Below are 23,345 nucleotides of genomic sequence, written 5' to 3'. Positions count from 1 at the left end.
TGAAGTGCCAGATGCTAGGAAAGCACTGGTTTTGTTAAATTCCATGGGTGCAAAAACTTATGGGTGACTGCGAAACCTCATAACCCCAGAGAAGCCCGTGAATAAGAATTTCGAAAGCATAGTAGAAATCCTACAGGACCACTTAAACCCCACACCGCTGCTGATAGCAGAACGATTTAAGTTCCATAAAAGGAACCAACACAAAGACGAAAGCAATGCTGAGTACTTAACGGAACTGCGCAAGCTATCGAAACACTGCCAGTTTGGAGTGGGACTAGCAGATACGTTAAGGGACAAGTTTGTGTGTGGGCTTCAAAGTGAAGGAACCCAGAAACGGCTTCTATCAGAAAAGGACCTTACGCTGGACAAGGCTTTCAGTATGGCAGTATCACACGAAGCAGCCGCACGGGGCGCTGCAGAGATACAACGGAGACCGCAAGAATATGGCACCAATGAAATGTCCTATGGAACAGGGAAGTGTTATCGCTGCGGCAGAACAACACACGACCAGAAGGATTGTTGGTTCAAGGACCAAGCGTGCAGACAGTGTGGAAAAGCAGGACACATAGCAAGAGTCTGCAGGTCAGGGAAGAAAACCAACAGCAAGAAATCTCCACAGGAGAAGTACAAAAAGGTACATAAGGTGATGGACAGTAGTTCAGACGAACAGAAAAGTGATACAGACTCCGGAAGCAAGGAGCTGGGTTGTCTGAAACTACATAAGGTAACCAAAATGGAGGATCACCAGACTATCTGGGTTACACTCAAGATAGACGGAGTCCAAGTGAAAATGGAATTGGACACAGGATCGGCCCTAACAGTCATAAACCAAAGGGACTACAAGCGGCTATTTTCACATATACCCTTGAAAGCTACAGAGATTGTCTTGAAGATGTACACGAGGCAAAAAGTCTACCCCAAAGGAAAAATAAGGGTGAAAGTGATATACAAAGGCCAGGAAATACCTAAAATGGACTTATATGTATTGCCAGATGGAGGACCACCACTGCTAGGACGTGAATGGATCCGGAAGATACAATTAGATTGGCATTCCATACAGGCACTGAAGGTTGAGGCCAAAAAGGATGACGACGTCACACCTGGACGACTGTCAAAAATGCTAACTGACGCACAAGAAGTGTTCCAGGAGGGACTCGGAACACTAAAAGGCATAACAGCAATGATTAAAATAGAGGAAAATGCAAGCCCAAAGTTTCTTAAGGCCAGACCAGTGCCTTTTGCGATCAGACCAGCCATCGAAGCAGAGCTGGAAGGGTTGGAACGTTCAGGAGTACTGTCCAAAGTAGACTGGAGCGAGTGGGCTACACCCATCGTTCCTGTAATGAAGAGGTCGTTGAGTAATACGCCTGGGGAACCAAAGAAGGTCCGCATCTGTGGGGATTTTAAGGTGACAGTGAACCCAATCCTTCACACGGTACAATATCCGCTTCCACGGATTGAGGATATTTTCGCCTCGCTATCTGGAGGTAAACGCTTCACCAAAATTGATCTAGCCCAGGCGTACTTGCAAATGGAGGTAGAAGAAGCCTCGAAACAATACCTCACGATCAACACTCATAAAGGTCTCTACCAATACAACCGGCTGGTGTTCGGGGTAGCATCGGCTCCGGCTATTTGGCAAAGGGCGATGGATCAAGTCCTGCAAGGGATTCCAGGGACCCAGTGTTATTTGGACGACATCCTGGTCACGGGCGAAAATGACAGTGATCACCTCGCCAACTTGGAGAAGGTGCTCACCAGATTAAAGGAATATGGGCTACGAGCTAATCGCCACAAGTGCGAGTTTTTCCAGAAGCAGATCTCGTATTGTGGCCACGTCATCGATGAAGAGGGGTTACATAAGTCCCCTGAAAAGATTGAGGCAGTAGTCAAGGTTCCAGCACCGGAAAATGTGTCACAACTGAGGTCGTTCCTCGGGCTGGTAAACTACTACCATAAGTTCTTACCAAATTTGTCTACGGTATTACACCCACTGAACACTCTACTGCAAACAGGGTTACCATGGAAGTGGAATGACGAACGTAAACGAGCTTTCCAGAAGTGCAAAGAATTGATCACATCAAAAGAGGTGTTGGCCCATTTCAACCCAGCACTACCAAATCTTTTGGCATGTGATGCATCACCCTATGGTATTGGAGCGGTGCTGTCGCACAAATTCCCAGACGGGTTGGAGAGACCAGTAGCCTTTGCGTCTCGGTCACTAACCTCAGCCGAGCGCAACTACGCCCAGATTGACAGGGAGTCCCTCAGCCTAGTATGGGGAGTAAAAAAATTCAACCACTATCTGCATGGGCAGAAGTTCACCTTGCTGACTGACCACCAACCACTTGTCTCCATCTTTAATCCTAAGAAGGGCGTTCCAGTGATGACTGCACAACGGTTACAAAGATGGTCCCTGTTTCTAGGGGCGAATCAATGTGAAATCTATATATATAAATCGGTACTTCTGTCATTCTGTCTATCTGTCTGTCTGTCTGTCATCGCGTGTGCGTTGCGGGTATGCACTCGAAAGTTACAGGGCGTACCTACGCGCGCGTTACCTCCAAAGAAAGCTTACGCTTCCGAGACGGTTTTAAGCGTATTTACGTTTCGGCCGGGCTAAAATTGCGCCCGCGGTATCCCAAAATCCTTCAACATTCCGCTCATTAGCATCTCATTATCCGCTCATTAGCGACAGAGTGACCGACAGAGTGACCTCGAGCTTGACCAATCGTACGCCGGGTTGCTGGCGTGTGCCACCGGGCCAATCGGTGCGTGTGTGGCCGGGCTTTATCGTTCTGAACCGAGGTGAGTCGCCGCCATCTTGATTCCAAACTTTTCCTTTCTTTTTCCCGCTTTCTACGTCTTAAAAAAAAACGTTGCTTTTAAAACACATATTGTTTTTTTAAAAAATGATTTAGAAAGTAATTAACTTATCTAATCTCATTAATTTTCCTACGATTCCCCGTTTTTCCAGGTAGGCCTAGAAGCCTCGGCGTCTCCTCCACACCCACGCCCGAGCTAGGCACCTCCCGGCCCCACTCGAAGGCTGGAGGGCCAGCCTCAGCCCAGCGCCGCTAGGGTGCGCGCGCAGCAGGAGCTGAGACCCGCTGTCTTTCTCTGGCTGGCCGGGGGGCGGGGCTTGCTGAGCGTCCAGCGTTACCCTGGCAACCGGGCCCGCCGGACGTCTCGCGCAGCCGCAATCGGCGGTCTTCACCTCGGGGTGGGGGGCGGGGGCCGCGACCCTCGGGCGGGGGGGTGGGGGGCCGCGCGCGCAGCAGGAGCAGCTGAGACGCGGCGTCTCTCTCTCTCTGGCTTGGTCAGCGTCACGGTTACCCTGGCAACCGGGCCCGCCGGCCGACAGTCTCAGCTCCTGCTGCGCGCGCAATCGGCGGTCTTCACCTGGGGGGGGCGACCCCCGCCCTCCCTCCCCCCTTCCCCCCCTGCCCTCCCTTCCCCGCCCTCCCCCTCCCCTCCCCCCCCGCTCTCCCCCTCCCCTTCCCCCCCTCCCCCCTCCCTTCCCCTCCCCCTTCCCCTCCCCTCTTCCACCTCCCCCCCTTCTCCTCCCCCTCCCCTCCCCCCCTCCCCTCCCTCTCTTCCCTCTTCCCCCCAGTCGCTCTCTCTCTTCCCCCCAGTCGCTCTCTCTTCACCCCAGTCGCTCTCTCTCTCTCTTCCAACAACAACATTCCCTCGAAAAAGCCTCGGCACCGCCGGGCACTTCAGCTAGTAGAATATAAAGGCATGAAACAGCATGGAAACGCTGATGGGCTATCACGCCTGCCACTGCCTACTGTGGAGGAAGCACCAGCAGTGGACCCTATCGAGATATTTTATTCGTCAATAATTGAACGATTGCCAGTAACGAACGCGGATACAGAGAAGGAGACCTGCAATGATCCGACGCTGTCTCGGGTATATGATTTGACGGTGAGGGGATGGCCAACACATGGCGACTCACTGTTGCCAGCATTCTCATCCAGAAGAGAACAGCTGTCAGTATGCCAGGGGACAGTGATGTGTGGATCCAGAGTGGTGATTCCACCCAAGTTAAGGGAGAGGGTGCTAAATGAGCTTCATGAAGGTCATCTGGGGGGAGTGAAAATGAAAAGCCTTGCTAGGGCTTATGTGTGGTGGCCGGGAATCGATCAACAAATCGAGGACCTAACCAAGAGCTGCTCAGGATGCCAGAAGATCCAAAATGCACCACCACATGCCCCTCTACACCCATGGGAATGGCCCTCCTCTCCATGGCAACGGGTGCATATTGATTTGGCTGGTCCATTCATGGACTCAATGTTCTTAATAGCAGTAAATGCTCATTCGAAATGGCCTGAGGTGATAAAAATATCCTCAACCACTACAGAGAAAACGATTGCAGTCCTACGGACCATATTTGCCAGGAACGGCTTGCCAGAGCAGATTTGCTCTGATAATGGACCACAGTTTGTGTCCGAAGAATTTCGGAAATTTATGAGAAGGAATGGGGTAAGGCATTACACATCCGCCCCGTATCATCCAGCCACAAATGGATTGGCTGAGAGGTTCGTACAAACCTTTAAGAAGGCGATAAAGGCCATGTGCGACGATGAAATTCCACTACAGCATAAGGTGGACAATTTCTTATTAGCCTACCGAAATGCGACACATGCAGTTACCAACCAGACCCCGGCCATGATGTTCTTTAACCGAAGGTTGAGATCTCGTCTGGACTTGCTCAGACCAAATGTGCGAAGAAATGTTGAGGATAAACAATTCCAGCACATCAATGAGAAGCCGACAAGGAGCTTCAACGTAGGACAACCAGTCTTGGCCCGTGACTACCGAACAGAGAAATGGCAACCCGGAACGATATGCACAAGGCAGGGGCCATTAATGTACACAGTGGATGTCGGGGAGAACATTGTGAGACGCCACGTCGATCAGATCTTAGCGTCACAGGAACGAGTCAACCCCATGTCTCGCGTACCTGGGGATGAACCCGACATACCGGTAGCATCTACCTCCGAACCAGTAGCAGTGGAAACTGATGAACTAATCGACGAAAAGGGGCCAGAATCGCCTCCGCACCAAGAACAAGAACCTCAGGAAAGGCGCTATCCCGAAAGGATCAGGAAGCCGCCCCAAAGACTGAATCTATAAATGGACTATTGTTGTTTAATGTACATGTTAAAGTGTTAATTGTTATTTGAATATTATGGGTACTGCTAATCTAAAAGGGGAGGAATTGTAGTGTATGTACCTTTAAGAGAGAACTACTTTTACAGCTCCTGTATACTGTAGTACCGGCAGTGACCACACCTGTATATAAGCCTTGAGCATGCCTCTGTACCCCCAGTCTTGAGACTACCCTACTCCAGTGAACACCTGTTGATTGTTAAGTTACAGCATCCGTGTAGTTATTGAAAAACATCATACTCTCAGAATCACGGATCTAACAATTACGCTCCTGTGAAGCACCTTGGGACATTTTACTGCATTAAAGGTGCTATATAAATGCAAGTTGTTGTTGTTGATGCTGCGCTTTAATGGTTCCCAGATCCCTTTCGTCCTCAATCCTTCAAGGCGATTTAGACATGTTGAGTGAGTGGGCAAATACATGCCAGATGCAGTATAACGTGAAGAAATGTGAAGTTATCCACTTCGGTAGGAAAAACAGAAAGGCAGATTATTATTTAAATGGCGAAAGATTGGGAAATGTTGATATACAGAGGGACCTGGGTGTCCTTGTACACCAGTCACTGAAAGCAAACATTCAGGTGCAGCAAGCAGTTAGGAAGGCAAATGGTATGTTGGCCTTCATTGCAAGAGGATTTGAGTACAGGAGAAAGGATGTCTTACTACAGTTATACAGGGCCTTAGTGAGACCACACCGGGAGTACTGTGTGCAGTTTTGGTCTCCTTACCTAAGAAAGGATATACTTGCCGTAAAGGGAGTGCAGCGAAGGTTCACCAGACTGATTCCTGGGATGGCAGGACTGTCGTATGAGGAGAGATTGGGTCAACTAGGCCTGTATTCACTAGAGTTTAGAAGAATGAGAGGGGATCTCATTGAAACGTATAAAATTCTGACAGGGCTAGACAGACTGGATGCAGGGAGGATGTTTCCCCTGGCTGGGGGGTCTAGAACGAGGGGTCACAGTCACAGGATACGGGGTAGGACATTTAGGACTGAGATGAGGAGAATTCTTTTTCACTCAGAGGGTGGTGAACCTGTGGAATTCTCTACCACAGAAGGCTGTGGAGGCCAAGTCACTGAATATATTTAAGAAGGAGATAGGTTTCTCGACATAAAAGGCATCAAGGGGTATGGGGGAGAGAGCGGGAATATGGTATTGAGATAGAGGATCAGCCATGATCATATTGACTGGCGGAGCAGGCTCGAAGGGCCGAATGGCCTACTCCTGCTCCTATTTTTCTATGTTTCTATGTTTCTATGTAACCCGAGCTAGCTTGACAATGGTCGTAAAGTATCTCCCTCATTTTTCTTCCAGTGTGTCAGACCTTGTGCTTACCCGTACTGAATTTCATCTGCCATAGTTCTGCCCACGTGCAAATATTGTCTGGATCCTTTTGTAGTTTTTTGACCACTTCATCACTCTCTACTGTCCCTCTAGTTTAGCATCATCCAGAGATTTGAACAACTTAATTTAGATTTCTGTATCCAGGTCACTTTTGTAAATCGGAAACATTAAAGGCCCCCAGCACCAATCGCGAGACCACTCCACTCAGTGCATCATCCCCAACTGATATCAGGAGTGGGAAACACTGATGGATCTTGAGATCTTCCGAGACTGCATGACCACAGTGGCTGGCGCACTCGCCCACTGAGGTAGAGGAGGAGCTTCCAGATCTTCAAAGAGGCTCTCTCTCCTCGAGGTGCGGCACCAAGTTTATTCTCTCACAAATTCAATCAGGGCCGCGGAGGAAGGGTTGCCCAGTCTGTTGACGGATCCTGGCAAAGTGCATTATTCAACAGCCAACAATGTGCCTTAACGGGAAAAGAAAAAAGTAACAGAGCTTCAAATCTTAACACAGGCAATCAAAATGAGATCATCGAGGAGGGGCAGGAGTGGGGGGTGGGGGCTAGTTCTCGCTTCAAGCCCCATTTTGTCATGTGCAAACCCAGAGTGTAAATAATCAAAGTCAAGCTTAAATGCTAACATTTTGCAGAGCCAAAATAACAGAGGTTGTGTCATGCTTAAGTTCCAGTATCTTTTGGCTTTTGCCCTGAAATACCACTGTCTGCTGACGTGATAAAAAAAACAAGAGAGCCATGTAATCACGCCAGCCTCCCGTTGACCCCCCGACCTCCGCCCCCCCCCCCCCCCGAGTTAGATGACATAATGGTTTGGCGCACGCAGTATTTTCCTGATCTTCCTGCACAGGCCAATAGTTTAATCTGAAATGATCTAAGATCTGTGGCGGCACTGGTTTCCTCTTACCTGGGCAAGGAGATGAGCCAAATGAGCCCAGCTGAAGACTTGATATAAAGAGGCCTGCAAGATGATGTCTTAGAAACGGCAGCTGGTTTCTCCACACCGCTCACCTGCTGGGTTCAGCAGGCTTTTCTGGAGAGGGCAGCTCTCAGCAGGATGAAAAGAAGGGTGATTTTGAGCCTCTGCTGTTTCCTTTACCTGTGGATAAGGACTGTGACTCTGCCATTATCCGAGGACTCAGCTTGCAGTTTCTGCGGCTCCCCCAGCTTTGAGGTAGGGACGGACGACAAAGTCCTCAAGTTGATAAAGAGCTACATCCTGAAACAACTGCAAATGAAGGCAAGGCCGAAAACCGCCAATGCAACCCTCAGGAGAACGCAAGTGTCCGTCCTGAGAAAATTCCACACAGACAATGTGATGAAGGCCAGCTCTCCCGACAGTCCAAGAACCATTCCGAAGTTCGGGCATGGCCAGGGACTGAGAGATAAGAGCTATGAAATCATCACCTTTGCACAATCAGGTTTGTCATAGTAAATAACTTGCTACCTATTTCTAGTCAAAGGGCGCGAGATTCGGTAGCGCCCCACTTTTAACTTTTTGAAAAGTTAGCGCCCGGCGAAATCCATTGAAAAATGTTGCAAAATTGGGCGTTTTCAACCCCGGGAGTGAAGTGGGGCAATAACTAAGGCGCTAATGGTCTATAGTGGTTTATATATGGAATAACGGATACCCGGGAGTGAGTTACAGGCTGGAATCTAATCGAGGGGTTCGGGGGGTTTATATATAGAATAACAGATACCCGGGAGTGAGTTACAGGCTGGAATCTAATCGAGGGGTTCTGGGGGTTTATATATAGAATAACAGATACCCGGGAGTGAGTTACAGGCTGGAATCTAATCGAGGGGTTCTGGGGGTTTATATATAGAATAACAGATACCCGGGAGTGAGTTACAGGCTGGAATCTAATCGAGGGGTTTGGGTGGTTTATATATAGAATAACGGATACCTGGGAGTGAGTTACAGGCTGGAATCTAATCGAGGGGTTCGGGGGGTTTATATATAGAATAACGGATACCCGGGAGTGAGTTACAGGCTGGAATCTAATCGAGGGGTTCTGGGGGTTTATATATAGAATAACAGATACCCGGGAGTGAGTTACAGGCTGGAATCTAATCGAGGGGTTCTGGGGGTTTATATATAGAATAACAGATACCCGGGAGTGAGTTACAGGCTGGAATCTAATCGAGGGGTTTGGGTGGTTTATATATAGAATAACAGATACCCGGGAGTGAGTTACAGGCTGGAATCTAATCGAGGGGTTCGGGTGATTTATATATAGAATAACAGATACCCGGGAGTGAGTTACAGGCTAGAATCTAATCCAGGTGTTCGGGGGATTTATATATAGAATAACAGATACACGGGAGTGAGTTACAGGCTGGAATCTAATCGTGGGGTTTGGGGGGTTTATATATAGAATAACAGACACCCGGGAGTGAGTTACAGGCTGGAATCCAATCGAGGGGTTTGGGTGGTTTATATACAGAATAACAGATACCCGGGAGTGAGTTACACGCTGGAATCTAATCGAGGGGTTCTGGTGGTTTATATATAGAATAACAGCTACCCGGGAGTGAGTTACAGGCTGGAATCTAATTGAGGGATTCGGGGGGTTTATATCTAGAATAACGGATACCCGGGAGTGAGTTACAAGCTGGAATCTAATTGAGGGTTTCGGGGGGTTTATATATAGAATAACAGTTACCCGGGAGTGAGTTACAGGCTGGAATCTAATCGAGGGGTTCGGGGGTTTATATATAGTATAACAGATACCCGGGAGTGAGTTACAGGCTGGAATCTAATCGAGGGGTTCGGGGGGGTTTATATTTAGAATAACAGATACCCGGGAGTGAGTTACAGGCTGGAATCTAATCGAGGGGTTCAGGGAGGTTTATATATAGAGTAACAGATAACCGGGAGTGCGTTACAGGCTGGAATCTAATCGAGGGGTTCGGGGGGCTTTATATATAGAATAACAGATACCCGGGAGTGAATTACAGGCTGGAATCTAATCGAGGGGTTGGGGTGGGGGGGGGGGGGTTTATATATAGAATAACGGATACCTGGGAGTGAGTTACAGGCTGGGATCTAATCGAGAGGTTCGGGGGTTTATATATAGAATAACAGATACCCGGGAGTGAGTTACAGGCTGAATCTAATCGAGGTGTTTATATATAGAATAACGGATACCCGGGAGTGAGTTACAGGCTGGAATCTAATCGAGGGGTTCGGGTTGTTTATATATAGAATATCAGATACCCGGGAGTGAGTTACAGGCTGGAATCCAATCGAGGGGTTCTGGTGGTTTATATATAGAATAACAGATACCCGGGAGTGAGTTACAGGCTGGAATCTAATCGAGGGGTTCGGGGGGTTTATATGTGGAATAACAGATACCCCGGAGTGAGTTACAGGCTGGAATCTAAGCAAGGCGTTCGGGGGGTTTATATATAGAATAACAGATACCCGGGAGTGAGTTACAGGCTGAATCTAATCGAGGGGTTTATATATAGAATAACGGATACCCGGGAGTGAGTTACAGGCTGGAATCTAATTGAGGGGTTCGGGTTGTTTATATATAGAATATCAGATACCCGGGAGTGAGTTACAGGCTGGAATCTAATCGAAGAGTTCGGGGGGTTTATGTATATAGAAATAACAGATACCCGGGAGCGAGTTACAGGCTGGAATCTAATCGAGGGGTTCGGGGGGTTTATATATAGAATAACAGATACCCGGGAGTGAGTTACAGGCTGGAATCTAATCGAGGGGTTCGGGGGGGTTTATATATAGAACAACAGATACCTGAGAGTCAGTTGCAGGCTGGAATCTAATCGAGGGGTTCGGGGGGTTTATATATAGAATAACAGATACCCGGGAGTGAGTTACAGACTGGAATCTAATCGAGGGGTTCGGGGGGTTTATATATAGAATAACAGGTACCCGGGAGTGAGTTACAGGCTGGAATCTAATCGAGGGGTTCGGGGGGTTTATATAGAATAACAGATACCCGGGAGTGAGTTACAGGCTGGAATCTAATCGTGGGGTTCGGGGAGGTTTATATATAGAATAACAGATACCCGGGAGTGAGTTACAGGCTGGAATCTAATCGTGGGGTTCGGGGAGGTTTATATACAGAATAACAGATACCCGGGAGTGACTTACAGGCTGGAATCTAATCGAGGGGTTCGGGGTGGTTTATATATAGAATAACAGATACCTGGGAGTGAGTTACAGGCTGGAATCTATTCGAGGGGTTCGGGGTGGTTTATATATAGAATAACAGATACCCGGGAGTGAGTTACAGGCTGGAATCTAATCGAGGGGTTCGGGGGTTGAAATATAGAATAACAGATACCCGGGAGTGAGTTACAGGCTGGAATCTAATCGAGGGGTTCGGGGGTTTATATATAGAATAACAGATATCCGGGAGTGAGTTACAGGCTGGAATCTAATCAAGGTGTTCGGGTGGTTTATATATAGAATAACAAACAACCCGGAGTGAGTTACAGGCTGGAATCTAATCGAGGGGTTCGGGGTGGTTTATATATAGAATAACAAACAACCCGGAGTGAGTTACAGGCTGGAATCTAATCGAGAGGTTCGGGGGGTTTATATATAGAATAACAGATACCCCGGAGTGAGTTACAGGCTGGAATCTAATCGAGGGGTTCGGGGGGTTTATATATAGAATAACAGATACCCGGGTGTGAGTTACAGGCTGGAATCTAATCGAGGGGTTCGGGGGGTTTATATATAGAATAACAGATACCCGGGAGTGAGTTACAGGCTGGAATCTAATCGAGGGGTTCGGGGGGGTTTATATATAGAATAACAGATACCCGGGAGTGAGTTACAGGCTGGAATCTAATCGAGGGGTTCGGGGGGTTTATATATAGAATAACAGATACCCGGGAGTGAGTTACAGGCTGGAATCTAATCGAGGGGTTCGGGGTGGTTTATATGTAGAATAACAGATACCCGGGAGTGAGTTACAGGCTGGAATCTAATCGAGGGGTTCGGGGGGGTTTATATATAGAATAACAGATACCCGGGAGTGAGTTACAGGCTGGAATCTAATCGAGGGGTTCGGGGTGGTTTATATGTAGAATAACAGATACCCGGGAGTGAGTTACAGGCTGGAATCTAATCGAGGGGTTCGGGGTGGTTTATATATAGAATAACAGATACCCGGGAGTGAGTTACAGGCTGGAATCTAATCGAGGGGTTTGGGGTGGTTTATATAAAGAATAACAGATACCCGGGAGTGAGTTACAGGCTGGAATCTAATCGAGGGGTTCGGGGTGGTTTATATAAAGAATAACGGATACCCGGGAGAGAGTTACAGGCTGGAATCTAATCGAGGGGTTCGGGGGGTTGATTTGTAACATAAAGTATCCTCGGGAGATTTAGAGAGGGAGAAATTCAGTTGGTTAGCGCGTGCAGTTAGCGCCTGGCGGGGGCGCTAATGGGGCGCTGATGCACTAGCGCCTCGGCGTGGCGAATCCAGCGACGCGCGACAAATCCGACCCCCCGGCAGCGCCGCCGCTATGAGTTACCACTGGGGGCCTCAGCGATCAGGGCGACCACAACTCTCCCAGTGGCAGGCAAGGTCACTGTCGCCCTCAATTTCTTCACCAGCGGATTCTTTAAGTCTGCAACAGGAGATACAGCTAACATCTCATGGTTCGCCGTCCATCGCTGCATCCGGGAGGTCACAGAGGCTCTCTACAGCAGGAGGAGGGACTACATTTCCTTCCCCATCACCAGAGAGAAGCAGGACGAGCGTGCATGTGGCTTTGCCAGGATAGCGGGATTCCCCATGGTCCAGGGCACCATCGACTGCACCCACGTGGTTTTTCAGGCACCGCATAATAATCCTGAGCTCTTCTGTAACCGCAAAGACTACCACTCATTTAATGTGCAGTTGGTGTGTGACCACAGACAGCGAATGCTCAATGTCAAGACCCGCTATCCTGGCAGCAGCCACGATGCCTTCATCCTGTGCCAGACCGGTGTGCCAGCACTTTTCCAGCCACCACAACAAGCTCACGGCTTGCTGTTGGGAGACAAGGACTATCCGCTTTCCACCTGGCTCATGACTCCCCTCCGCAACCCCAACACTCCTGCCCAGCGCTCACATAATGAGAGCCATGCTGCCACCAGGAACATCATCGAACAGACCAGTGGGGTGCTGAAGCAATGGTTCCGCTGCCTTGACCGCTTGGGAGAAGCCCTCCAGTACTCAGCTGAGCGGGTGTCCCATTTCGTGGTGGTCTGCTGCATGCCTTCTGGAAATCCAAATACACGACATCTATTGGTTCCTCTTTATCCACCCTGCTCGTTACATCCTCAAAGTATTCCAGCCACTGAGCTTGGCCATTAGCACTTGATCTCGCGCCCCAATCCTTTCTTTGTGCAATGAGACTGAATTTTGTGTGCAATCTGAAGCATTAGTGCCTGGCGCTAATTCTCAAACTTTTCGAAAGTTACCGCCCATTCCTGGGCAAAAATGAATTTCTCCCCCAGAGGCTTTGTTCGTTTCTTTTACAGTTGAGATAATGAGTGTAATTTTCCTCATTGAACTGTCCCATTTAGCGGGACAGGCGGAATGGAAGTGCCGACTTACCGCTGTGTTTCCGCATGTTCCTATGTTTAGGTCGACCTCAATCCAGATGGCCAGTGCTCCCATTGGTGACGGGCAAGAGCCTCATGAATATATGCTAATCAAGGTCAGATGACATTGCTACGACCCTGACACCATTTTCATCATCGCTCGCATTGCTACCACCAAATCTTGTTGCCTGTTGCAGTGAAGGTCCCTGCAACCCTGACCTTCTATGCCTTGAGTTCCATCTATGGTGCCATGGGGGCATCAGTGAATCTGCTGTCCATACTTGTATTGAGCTTGTTTCCTGCAGCGATCCCATTGATCACTTTCTCCATGGTCATCTAGAAGAAACAGGATAGGGCTTTGGGTTTTGCACGAATTTCAGGCTTACCCCAAGTCCAGGCATCATTGACTGCTCCCATGTTGTCCTGGAGGCCCCTTCACACGACCCCACTGCCTTCATGATTTGCAAGGGCTTCCGCTCCATTAATGTGCGATAGATATGTGGCCAAAAGCAGTGCAGCATGCAAGTCTGTACCCGTGTTTCTGGCAGCTGCCATGACGCATTTATATTGCGCCAATGCTCCATCCGCCCACCCCCCACTCTTTGCCTGTGCACAGCAAGCGAGAGGCTGGCTGCTTGAGGACAAACGCTCTCCTCTGCACACTTGACTCATGACGAGATTGATTCCTGGGATGGCGGGACTGTCGTATGAGAAGAGATTGAGTAAACTAGGCCTGTATTCTCTTGAATTCAGAAGAATAAGAGGGGATCTCATTGAAGCATACAAAATTATTACAGGGCTTGATAGGGTGGATGCTGGGAGAATGTTTCCCTTGGCTGGGGAGTCTAGAACCAGAGGCCACAGCCTCAGGATAAAGGGTCGGCCATTCAGGACTGAGATGAGGAGAAATTTCTTCACACAGAGGGTGGTGAATCTTTGGAATTCTCTACCCCAGAGGGCTGTGGAGGCTCAGTCATTGGGTATATTCAAAACAGAAGTCGATAGATTTCTGACTAGTAAGGGCATCAAGGGATATGGCGATAGGGCCGGTGAATGGAGTTGAGGCAGAAGATCAGCCATGATCTCATTGAATGGCGGAGCAGGCTCGAAGGGCCGAATGGCCGACTCCTGCTCCTATTTCTTCTGTTCTTATGTTCTTATGACTCCACTCAGAACCCCACAGTCAGCAGCCAAACTGCACAACCATCGGGTCCATGCGTCAACTCGGGCCCTCATCGAGCAGACATTGGGGGTCCTCAAGCAACAGTTCTGATGCCTGCACAGGTCTGGTGGCTTCCTGCAATGCAGCCCACAAAGAGTGTCCTGTGTGATAGTGGTTTGCTCTATGCTGCATCACTTGGCTCTGCAATGAAGTCAACACATTGGAGGAGGACCTTCCTCATCATGAGGAAGAGGACACTGATGATAGAGAGGATGGCGAGGAAATGGAAGGGCTCCAACAGAGAGCTCTTCGGCAGCAGCTCATTGAAGAGTGCCTCAGCTGACCAATCCCAGCTCCCCTGCATTAACAGACATGTCCAACGACTCTCCCAGTCCTTCTACCCTCGAATAAACTGCATCTGCTGAACGAGCAGCATTGATGTTCACGTCAGTAACAAAGGTTTCAAAAAGGATTATCATTTTACTGTATTGGCTTACAGAAATAGCTACACACTCATTATCACCCTGGTCTGAGCCCCTAGTGTCTGTCTTAAGTGTTCTCTTCCACAGCTGCCTTCCACATGCCATGCTGGTGAGTAGACTGACCTGATTAAGCCTTTATCCATTCAGTCTCCCAGCCTGTCCAAGACAGAAGAAGGACATGGAGAATTGGAGATGGCCAGGCTGTCGACAGTAGCCAATTCCATTGGTGTCAGTGTCTGTAGAGTGACAGGACCGCCTCCTGTGCTGGTTGGCTCCCTTCGGTTGTGTGGCCAGCTTCTCCTGCAGGAAGAGTGGAAGTGGGTTAATCCGTGCCCAGTTCAAGGGCTTTCAACATTTATGAGGCAGCTTAGCATTCTGTGCAGTTGTACAGGGCCTTGGTGAGACCACACCTTGAGTATTGTGTGCAGTTTTGGTCGCCTTATCTGAGGAAGGATGTTCTTGCCATGGAGGGAGTGCAGCGAAGATTCACCAGGCTGATACCTGGGATGGCAGGAATGACGTATGAAGAGAGATTGGGTCGATTGGGCTTATATTCGCTGGAGTTTAGAAGAATGAGGGGGGATCTCATTGAAACTTATAAAATTCTAACAGGACTAGACGCAGGAAGGATGTTCCCGATGGCGGGGGAGTCCAGAACCAGGGGTCACAGTCTAAGGATAAGGGGTAAGCCATTTAGGACAGAGATGAGGAGGAATTTCTTCACCCAGAGAGTGGTGAACCTGTGGAATTCTCTACCACACAAGGCAGTTGAGGCCAATTCATTAAATATATTCAAGAAGGAGTTGGATATATTTCTTAAGGCTAAAGGGATCAAGGGAGAAACATAGAAGATAGGAGCAGGAGTAGGCCATTCGGCCCTTCGAGCCTGCTCCGCCATTCAACGAGATCATGGCTGATCATCCAAACCCTAGCACCCAATCCCTACACCAACAGCCATCCCACCCAAGCCCTATCCCCGTAACCCCACGTATTTAATCCCCCCTAACACTAAGGGCCACTTTTTATCATGGCTAATCAACCTAACCCGCACATCTTTGGACTGTGGGAGGAAATCGGAGCACCCGGAGGAAACCCACGCAAACACGGGGAGAATGTGCAAACTCCACACAGACAGTCACCCGAGGCTGGATTTGAACCCGGGTCCTGGCGCTGTGAGGCAACAGTGCTAACCACTATGCCACCGTGCTGGGTACTGAGTTTGGATGATCAGCCATGATCTCATTGAATGGCGGAGCAGGCTCGAGGGGCCGAATGGCCTACTCCTGCTCCTATCTTCTATGTTTCTATGTTTCGATGGAGACGGGAAGAAGCAGCAAGTATGGCCAAGAGGGAGAAGTAGTTGTGAGGGCGTTAGTATCTTTTGAGTCACGGCGCTGTAAAAATAGCTGACGTGTCTCTGTGAGCTCCCACAGCTTTATTGTGGGAGTGATTGGGGAGTAAGCATTCCATTGTACTAGTTACATATGGCAAATAAAGAATCTTGAATCTTGAGAGCGTGAACGTAAGCAGAAAGGAGGTGCAGTGAAGCCTTCCCTGCTGACTTGAGAGCCATGGGGAGCGAGGAAGAGAGTGATTGATGGTGCTGGGGTAAAGATAGGGTCCTTAACGGGCTGTGCAGAGAGTATGAGCGATGTGAAGGGGAGTCTTACCTTGATAGTCCTGGTCAGATTATTATTATTTTTTCTGCACTGCAGCCAGATCCTGGAGACAATGCTGGAGGCATTGATATTGTCGGCCAGCTCACTCCATGCTTGTTGACTGATTTGCCTATCCGTTGGGGAGCAGACCTCCTTCTTCCTTGTCGTGTCTTCAATCAGCACCTCTACCACTGTATCAGAGAACCTTGGGGCCCTGTTGGAAGCCATTTTGCCTGCTACCGCACAATCCTGCTGCTCGCTGTCCACTACCGTAAAAAGCACCTCCCCTTTAAGGTGCTACTGCAGGTCTTTAAGTGACGGCTGCCTCGCTGGATTTGCTGCCTTTCTAGTCAGTGAGCAGCCTATAAGGAGAACATTTCATGCTGACAGCTCGCCAAGTCATTTAAATTAGGCCTGACTTCAAGTGTGATCAATGCCGCCCAATTTATACCCCACTCCAAATCATTCCCAATATTTGCTATGCTCTCGTTCTCATGCAGAGCATGCACAGATACTCAATATATGAACCAGAGGCTCAGTTTCTCTTCACTATCTTCCTTTAGGATTCTAGAAACATTGCTTCTGACCCAGGTCCTCTTGCAAAAGTTTAGCTTTACTGACCATGACAGATGTCTTTTATTTTTGATTGGAATGCAGAAGTGAAGGGCTGAGGCCCATATTGCAGGAAACCACCAAAACCGAACAGAGTTAAAGAGAAGACAAGCCCATTTTACAGGCCGCCTGATTCGCTATTGTCCATTTTGCGCTAACTCCCAAACCCGCGACCTCTCCCACCTAGAAGGACAAGGGCAGCAGGTGCATGGGAACACCACCACCTCCAAGTTCCCCTCTAAGTCACACACCATCCTGACTTGGAAATATATTGGCCGATCCTTCATCGTCGCTGGGTCAAAATCCTGGAACTCCCTCCCTAACAGCACTGTGGGAGTACCTTCACCACACGGACTGCAACGGTTCAAGAAGGCAGCTCACCACCACCTTCTCAAGGGCAATTAGGGATGGGCAATAAATGCTGGCCTTGCTGGTGACATCCATATGCTGAGAATGAAATAAAAAACAACGGGGAAGAAACTTGTGTGTTTAGCGCCACATGTTAGCGACACGAGATGGCGCTAAAACGCCGCTCAGCGCTGAGGTCACAAAGGCTCTCTACAGCAGGAGAAGGGACTACATTTCCTTCCCTATCACCAGAGAGAAGCAGGACGAGCGTGCACGTGGCTTTGTCAGGATAGCGGGTTTCTCCATGGTCTAGGGCGCCATCGACTGCACCCACGTGGCTTTGCGGGCACTGCATAACAGTCCTGAGATCTTCCGTAACCGCAAAGGCTACCACTCACTTAATGTGCAGTTGGTGTGTGACCACAGACAGCGAATCCTCAATGTGAAAGCCCGATATCCTGGCAGCAGCCACGATGCCTTCATCCTGTGCCAGCACTCTTCCAGCCACCACGCCAAGCTCGTGGCTGGCTGCTCGGAGACAGCGGCTAGCCGCTCTCCACCTGGCTCATGACTCCCCTCCGCAACCCCAACACTCCTGCCCAGCACTCATATAATGAGAGCCATGCTATCACCAGGACCATCATCGAGCAGACCATCAGCCAACGGTTCCGCTGCCTTGACTGCTCGGGAGGAGCCCTCCAGTACTTGGCTGAGTGGGTTTCCCATTTCGTGGTGGTCTGCTGCATGCTGAACAACTTGGCCATTATGAGGGCACAACCCTTTCCACCAGGGATTGCAGGACCACCTCAGGAGGAGCAAGAGGGAGAGAAGGAAGAGGACGAGGAGGAAGAGGACGAGGAGGAAGAGGAAGAGGACGAGGAGGAAGAGGACGAGGAGGAAGAGGACGAGGAGGCAGCGAGACAATCGGCCTTCCGGACGGGCTGTCCGTGACCAGCTCATCAGACTCCGATTCACATGAATGAAACCCCAGATCCCCGTAGCTCACCACATCCCCATCATACAATCCCTGTTTCTTGCCATATCACAGCGTCCTCCTGGGCGCAAAGCTGAAATGAGAGTCACCGCTAAAGATTCCAAACACAATTAATAAATTTATCTATAAACATATCCCACATATTACATGAATACTATTAACTAATCACCCTTGTGCAATACCTTAGTGCCTGTCATTTGTGTGCCTTTTCCTACTCTCGTGCTCCTACGCAGTGCTCCCCCAGTGGCTGCAGCAGGGCTGGTGGAAGGCTGCTGAGTGTCCGTGCGGGGAGACTTCAGATGGTCTTGCAGGACGACCTCGACCAGCTCTGCACCTGGAAGGCCCGGCTGTAGACTGCACCACCTCAGCAGGAGCGGCAGCAGTCTGGGCTGGCTGGATGACAGGCAGCGACTAGGGCAATGGCGGAGTGGCAGTGGTGGGAGCAGGAACGCTGTCATCGTGCGAGAGGGCAGCACAGATTGCTGTCCTGCTGTGACACCATGAAAGCCCCAGTCGACAGTGGTAGACCCAGCCACGGTGGCTGGGACTGCACGAGAGCGGTCTGAGCTTCCGCTGCAGCACTAAGATGTTGGGTCGCTTCCACCTGCGCTGCATTGGAAGCTGCGACATCACCCATCATGCGCGCCATCACATCTGGGTCGACACGGTCTCTTTGGGTGTGTACCATCATTTCCAGACTGGAAATCCTAGGCTACGTGCTCTGCGCAGAGCCCCGTGCAATGTTGGAGGCAGACTCCCCATCGAGGTCCTCATCTGAGTCCTGTGCAGCAGAACTTGCACGCGAACTCGCCCTCCGGGGAGCTGGCCCCCGAGCTACCCTTTCCCCCTGGCCTTGCTGCAGCCCACTCGTCCCCGGTGCCTCACCCTGTGCAGATCCCACTTCTACACTAGGCTCTAAAGACCGCGTAGTGCCAGTATCTGAGCTGGTGTCTGCGAGTGAGAGATGCAGTGTTCTTCCTCCTCTTCTTCTCCCCTCCCTCGCTCTCTATGGTGCCCTCGGGACCAGGCTGCTCGGGTGCTTGCTGATTATCTGAAAGCACAAAGACACAAGAGTCGGAATATGGTGAGGGGAGGGGGTGGGGAAGCCAGCAATGCATGCATACAGTGAGAAAAGATTGTGGGCTGAGGGGGAAGTGGGATGTGAGAAGAAGGATTAGGAATAAACATACCATTGTTGTCCCCAAGGGGGTCAACATCGCCTGGCGCCCAGTGATCTGCAGCACTCTCGTCTCCAGCTGGCTAAGCTCTTCAATCTGGGCTCCCCGCCCTCTGCCACTCCGACACCCCCCCCTCCCCGTCCGCTCCTGCCCCCACCGATTATGCACCACTTTGGCCTGCAAGAGAAAGGGAAGTGTGTGAGTGAGTGTAGTGCAATGTTGTGCCTGCCAGAGTTGAATAGCTATCATTGTGTGCAAGGTGTGAGTGTGAGTGTTGGTAGGTAGAGATTGTTGGTGGGTGAGTGCTGGGGGTGTGGTGCATTGAGCAGTGTGTGAAGCTTGTGGTACAGATGGTGGTATGTAGCATTTGTTGAAGCCTTCACTCGCCCTGACCACTCGTGTGAGCTCGTTAAACTTCTTCCTGCACTGGGTGTGGGTCCTGGGGATCACAGTGCTGCCGTGGCATGATGTGCCTCCTCCCTCCACATAGTGCGGCAGACTTGTTGCGAGGGCCTCCTGCCAGTTGGCAGGTACAGGACCGCCCGCCTTCTCTCCACCGCTAAAACCAACGCCTCCAGAACTTCATCGGAGAACCTCCAGGCTCTCTCCCTGGAGCGGCGATCTGCCATCAGGATTTGTTATCAACTCTTCCTTCTCCTTGACCTTCTTCTTATGGTTGTTGGGGCAGCTACACACCCAACAATCCTAAGAATGAGGTGCTGCAGCATCAATGAACCTCCCCTTTAAGTAGTGGAAAAAGCCTGTGGCAATCATTACTTGCGTTTAGACTGCCCCCGATATTGGTCCAGCATTTCAGTGTAACGCCAATGAGCTTGGGTTTTTAGACTAGAATCATGACTGCAATCATTTTAATGAGTGAGCACGAATTTTGCGTGTATCGTAGATGATTTTCAAGTGGCGCAGATTAACCTTTTTTAGTCTAAACACTGCCCATTTCTTGGCTATAACGAATTTCTAGCTCAACATTTCTGTCAGTGCTATCTTGATGCAGGTGTTAGCCCATTTAAGGAAAACAGTTTAATGCCTGTCTAAAAATAATGCACAGATGAGTGTGTCAACAGCTTGGAAATGAACTTTGGCAATTGGAACTTCTACCCTTATAGAAAAGAAAGTCTTGCATTTCTATAGCGCCTTTCACGACCACCGGACATCCCAAAGCACTTTACAGCCAATGCAGTACTTTTGAACTGTAGTCACTGTTGTAATGTAGGAAACGCGGCAGCCAAATTGCACACAGCAAGCTCCCACAAACAACAATGAGATAAATGACCAGATCATCTGTTTTAGTGATGTTGGTTGAAGGATAAATATTGGCCCAGGACACCCCCCTGCTCTTCTTCAAAATAGTGCAATGGGATCTTTTACGTCCACCTGAGAGAGCAGACGGGGCCTCGGTTTAACGTCTCATTCTAAAGACAGCACCTCTGACAGTGCAGCACTCCCTCAGCACTGCACTGGGAGTGTCAGCCTGGATTATGTGCTCCAGTCTCTGGAGTGGGACTTGAGCCCACGACCTTCTGACTCAGAGCCACTTCTATAACCCTTTCTAAATGGCTGGGAGGTTTCACCTTGACCAAAACACAGCCTTGAGCCGGTGGGCTGAGTTCCTTGTGTCACCATGTGTTGTGATATCAGAAACAAGAGCGGGGTCATTTCCTCTGCTCAGTATTTCGAGGGAAATTGTGATTTGCATTTGTTTACAATATCACTGCAGGTAGTGACTGGAGGAAATCATCCCACCAATTCCTGTTTCTTAATGGCTTCTTCATCCTGTCAGTGTAGATGCCAAGTAATGACCATCTCAAACAAGAGAAAGCACAAGCACCTCCCCTTGACCTTCAACCTCACACCACCATTGCCAAGTTCCCGCCACCATCGAAACCCTGAGGGTCACCACTGACCGGCCGTATCAACACCGTGGGCAGGGCAGAGGCTGGGTACTCTGAGAGGAGTGGCTCATCTCTTGACCTCTCAAAGCCTCTCCATTAAGTCAGGGGTGTGATAGACTCGCCTAGATGGGTGGAATTGCAACCACACTCGAGGAGCTTCAGTGCGTGGAATTGCTTCCAACTCATTGCAATGAAAAAACATTTTTTTTAAATATTGTAGTTTCTGTTCGGTTGCTTTTTTTTGCTCCTCCTTTTCCTGACCACTAAATAGATTGTCTCTTTTCTTTCGTAGTCCACACAAACCCTTCCAAAATCAGGCTAAACTTTCTCCTTTGGGACGAGCCTGCCCAGAGCACTCTTGCTTTCATTCAACAAGCAAACCTGTGGCTGTACCTCAAGCTATTTCCTTCCACCTCTAACAGGAGGAGGCAAAAAGTTACTTTGAAAATACTTCTGAAAGGTCCAGGGGATGCCAACCACACACTGATCAGCGACAACCAGTTCAATGTCAAGCGCAGCAGATGGCACACCTTCCCGGTGACGCAAGCCGTCCAGAGTTTCTCCAACCGAGGCGATAAGCAGTTCGATTTTGAGCTCGAGTGCAGCGGCTGCACTGATGCCAACGGAGTGTCGATGCTTCTCGATGTCAACAGCAAAGCCCAGAAGGCCTTTCTGGTCTCGCAGATCAGGGTCTCACAGGAAAGCTCCCATGTCCGCAAGCGGGGAATAGAATGCATGGAGAAGCTGAACTTCTGCTGCAGGAAGACATACTTTGTGAACTTCCGTGACATTGGCTGGGACGACTGGATCATAATGCCCAACGGCTACTATGCAAACTACTGCCTGGGTAACTGTGCTCCCCACATGGCCGGCGCGCCGGATTTTGCGTCATCCTTTCACAGCATCGTGACCAACCTGCACAAACTGAATGGCTTCCATCCCGCAATGGCCGTGAATTCATGCTGCATTCCGACCCGAAAGAGCCGACTGTCTATGTTGTACTTTGACGAGAAGGGTCGCATAATCAAAAAGGACATCCCAGACATGACTGTTGAGGAATGTGGCTGCACTTAAGTGGGCCCTTGGGTCAGCTCCCCCTCAGATGAAGGGTGCCATTCCTCGCCACCTTTTCAGCTGCTTGACCATGACGATGAAAACAATTTTTTAAAAAGCATCCACTGTTGGAACACGCAACGCAAGGCCATTCGGCCCATCCCGCTCGTTCCCTGCTACGGCCAATTGTTTCCTACGCTCTCTGCTATGTGCATTTTAGCCTTTCAATGGACGCTCATGCTAATAAAGTCGTTTCAAGTGTGCCACTGGCTCGTTCGTGCAGTAACGTTCTTTTCAGCTGAGCTCGTGCAGGGCGCAGATGCTGGGGTTGGCTTTACGAGTCTGAGCTGCTGGTGAATCAGATGTCCTGGCGCACAAAATCATAGGCGAAGGCCCACCGGCAGTGTGGGCACACCGAGTTATCTCCGCTACCCTGGGCTGCAGAGTGTCCAGTCTCTTGAAGCTGGGGGCCAGATCCAGGTGTCAAAAACCAACCGGCTGGATATTGACCGGAGGCGGGGAGGGAGCGGGGAGCTGCTTTGCGATCGGGAAACCCGGAAGAACAGGTTTCCCGAAGGTCCTACCGAATTTAACGGCACTCCCCGATTAGCACTTTTTTTGTCTCCACTTCCTGGCTGTAGCCAGCCAGATTGAGAGGGAGGCTGGCTGTCGGGCAGCCAAGCCCGCGGCACCAGGCCACAGCCGGGGAGTGGAGAGGAGGGAGAGAGGGCTCGGAAAGGCCGGAGTGGGGGGCAGGGGAAGATCGGAAGCCAGAAGGCAGATTGGAGGCTGGAGCCAGTGGGGGGTGGGGGGAGGTGCGGTGGCTGATTTCAGGC

At 49.9% G+C, this 23,345-nt stretch overlaps 1 protein-coding gene across 1 annotated transcript; it reads left to right on the top strand.

The window, feature by feature from the left end:
* The first annotated feature begins 7,370 nt into the window (after nucleotides 1–7,370).
* On the top strand, nucleotides 7,371–22,772 carry LOC147096950 (inhibin beta B chain-like). Its single transcript, XM_085972620.1, has 2 exons — nucleotides 7,371–7,956; nucleotides 21,749–22,772. Exons 1-2 carry the CDS (start codon nucleotides 7,593–7,595, stop codon nucleotides 22,528–22,530), a joined length of 1,146 nt encoding a protein of 381 aa, XP_085828746.1. The 5' UTR covers nucleotides 7,371–7,592; the 3' UTR covers nucleotides 22,531–22,772.
* Nucleotides 22,773–23,345: the final 573 nt, after the last annotated feature.

The sequence above is a fragment of the Somniosus microcephalus genome, chromosome 33 (assembly GCF_052327205.1).
Source record: "Somniosus microcephalus isolate GS21.2 chromosome 33, FLI_Smic_1.0, whole genome shotgun sequence".
Lineage (NCBI taxonomy): Eukaryota > Metazoa > Chordata > Chondrichthyes > Squaliformes > Somniosidae > Somniosus > Somniosus microcephalus.
This window is presented reverse-complemented; position numbering and strand designations above follow the sequence as displayed.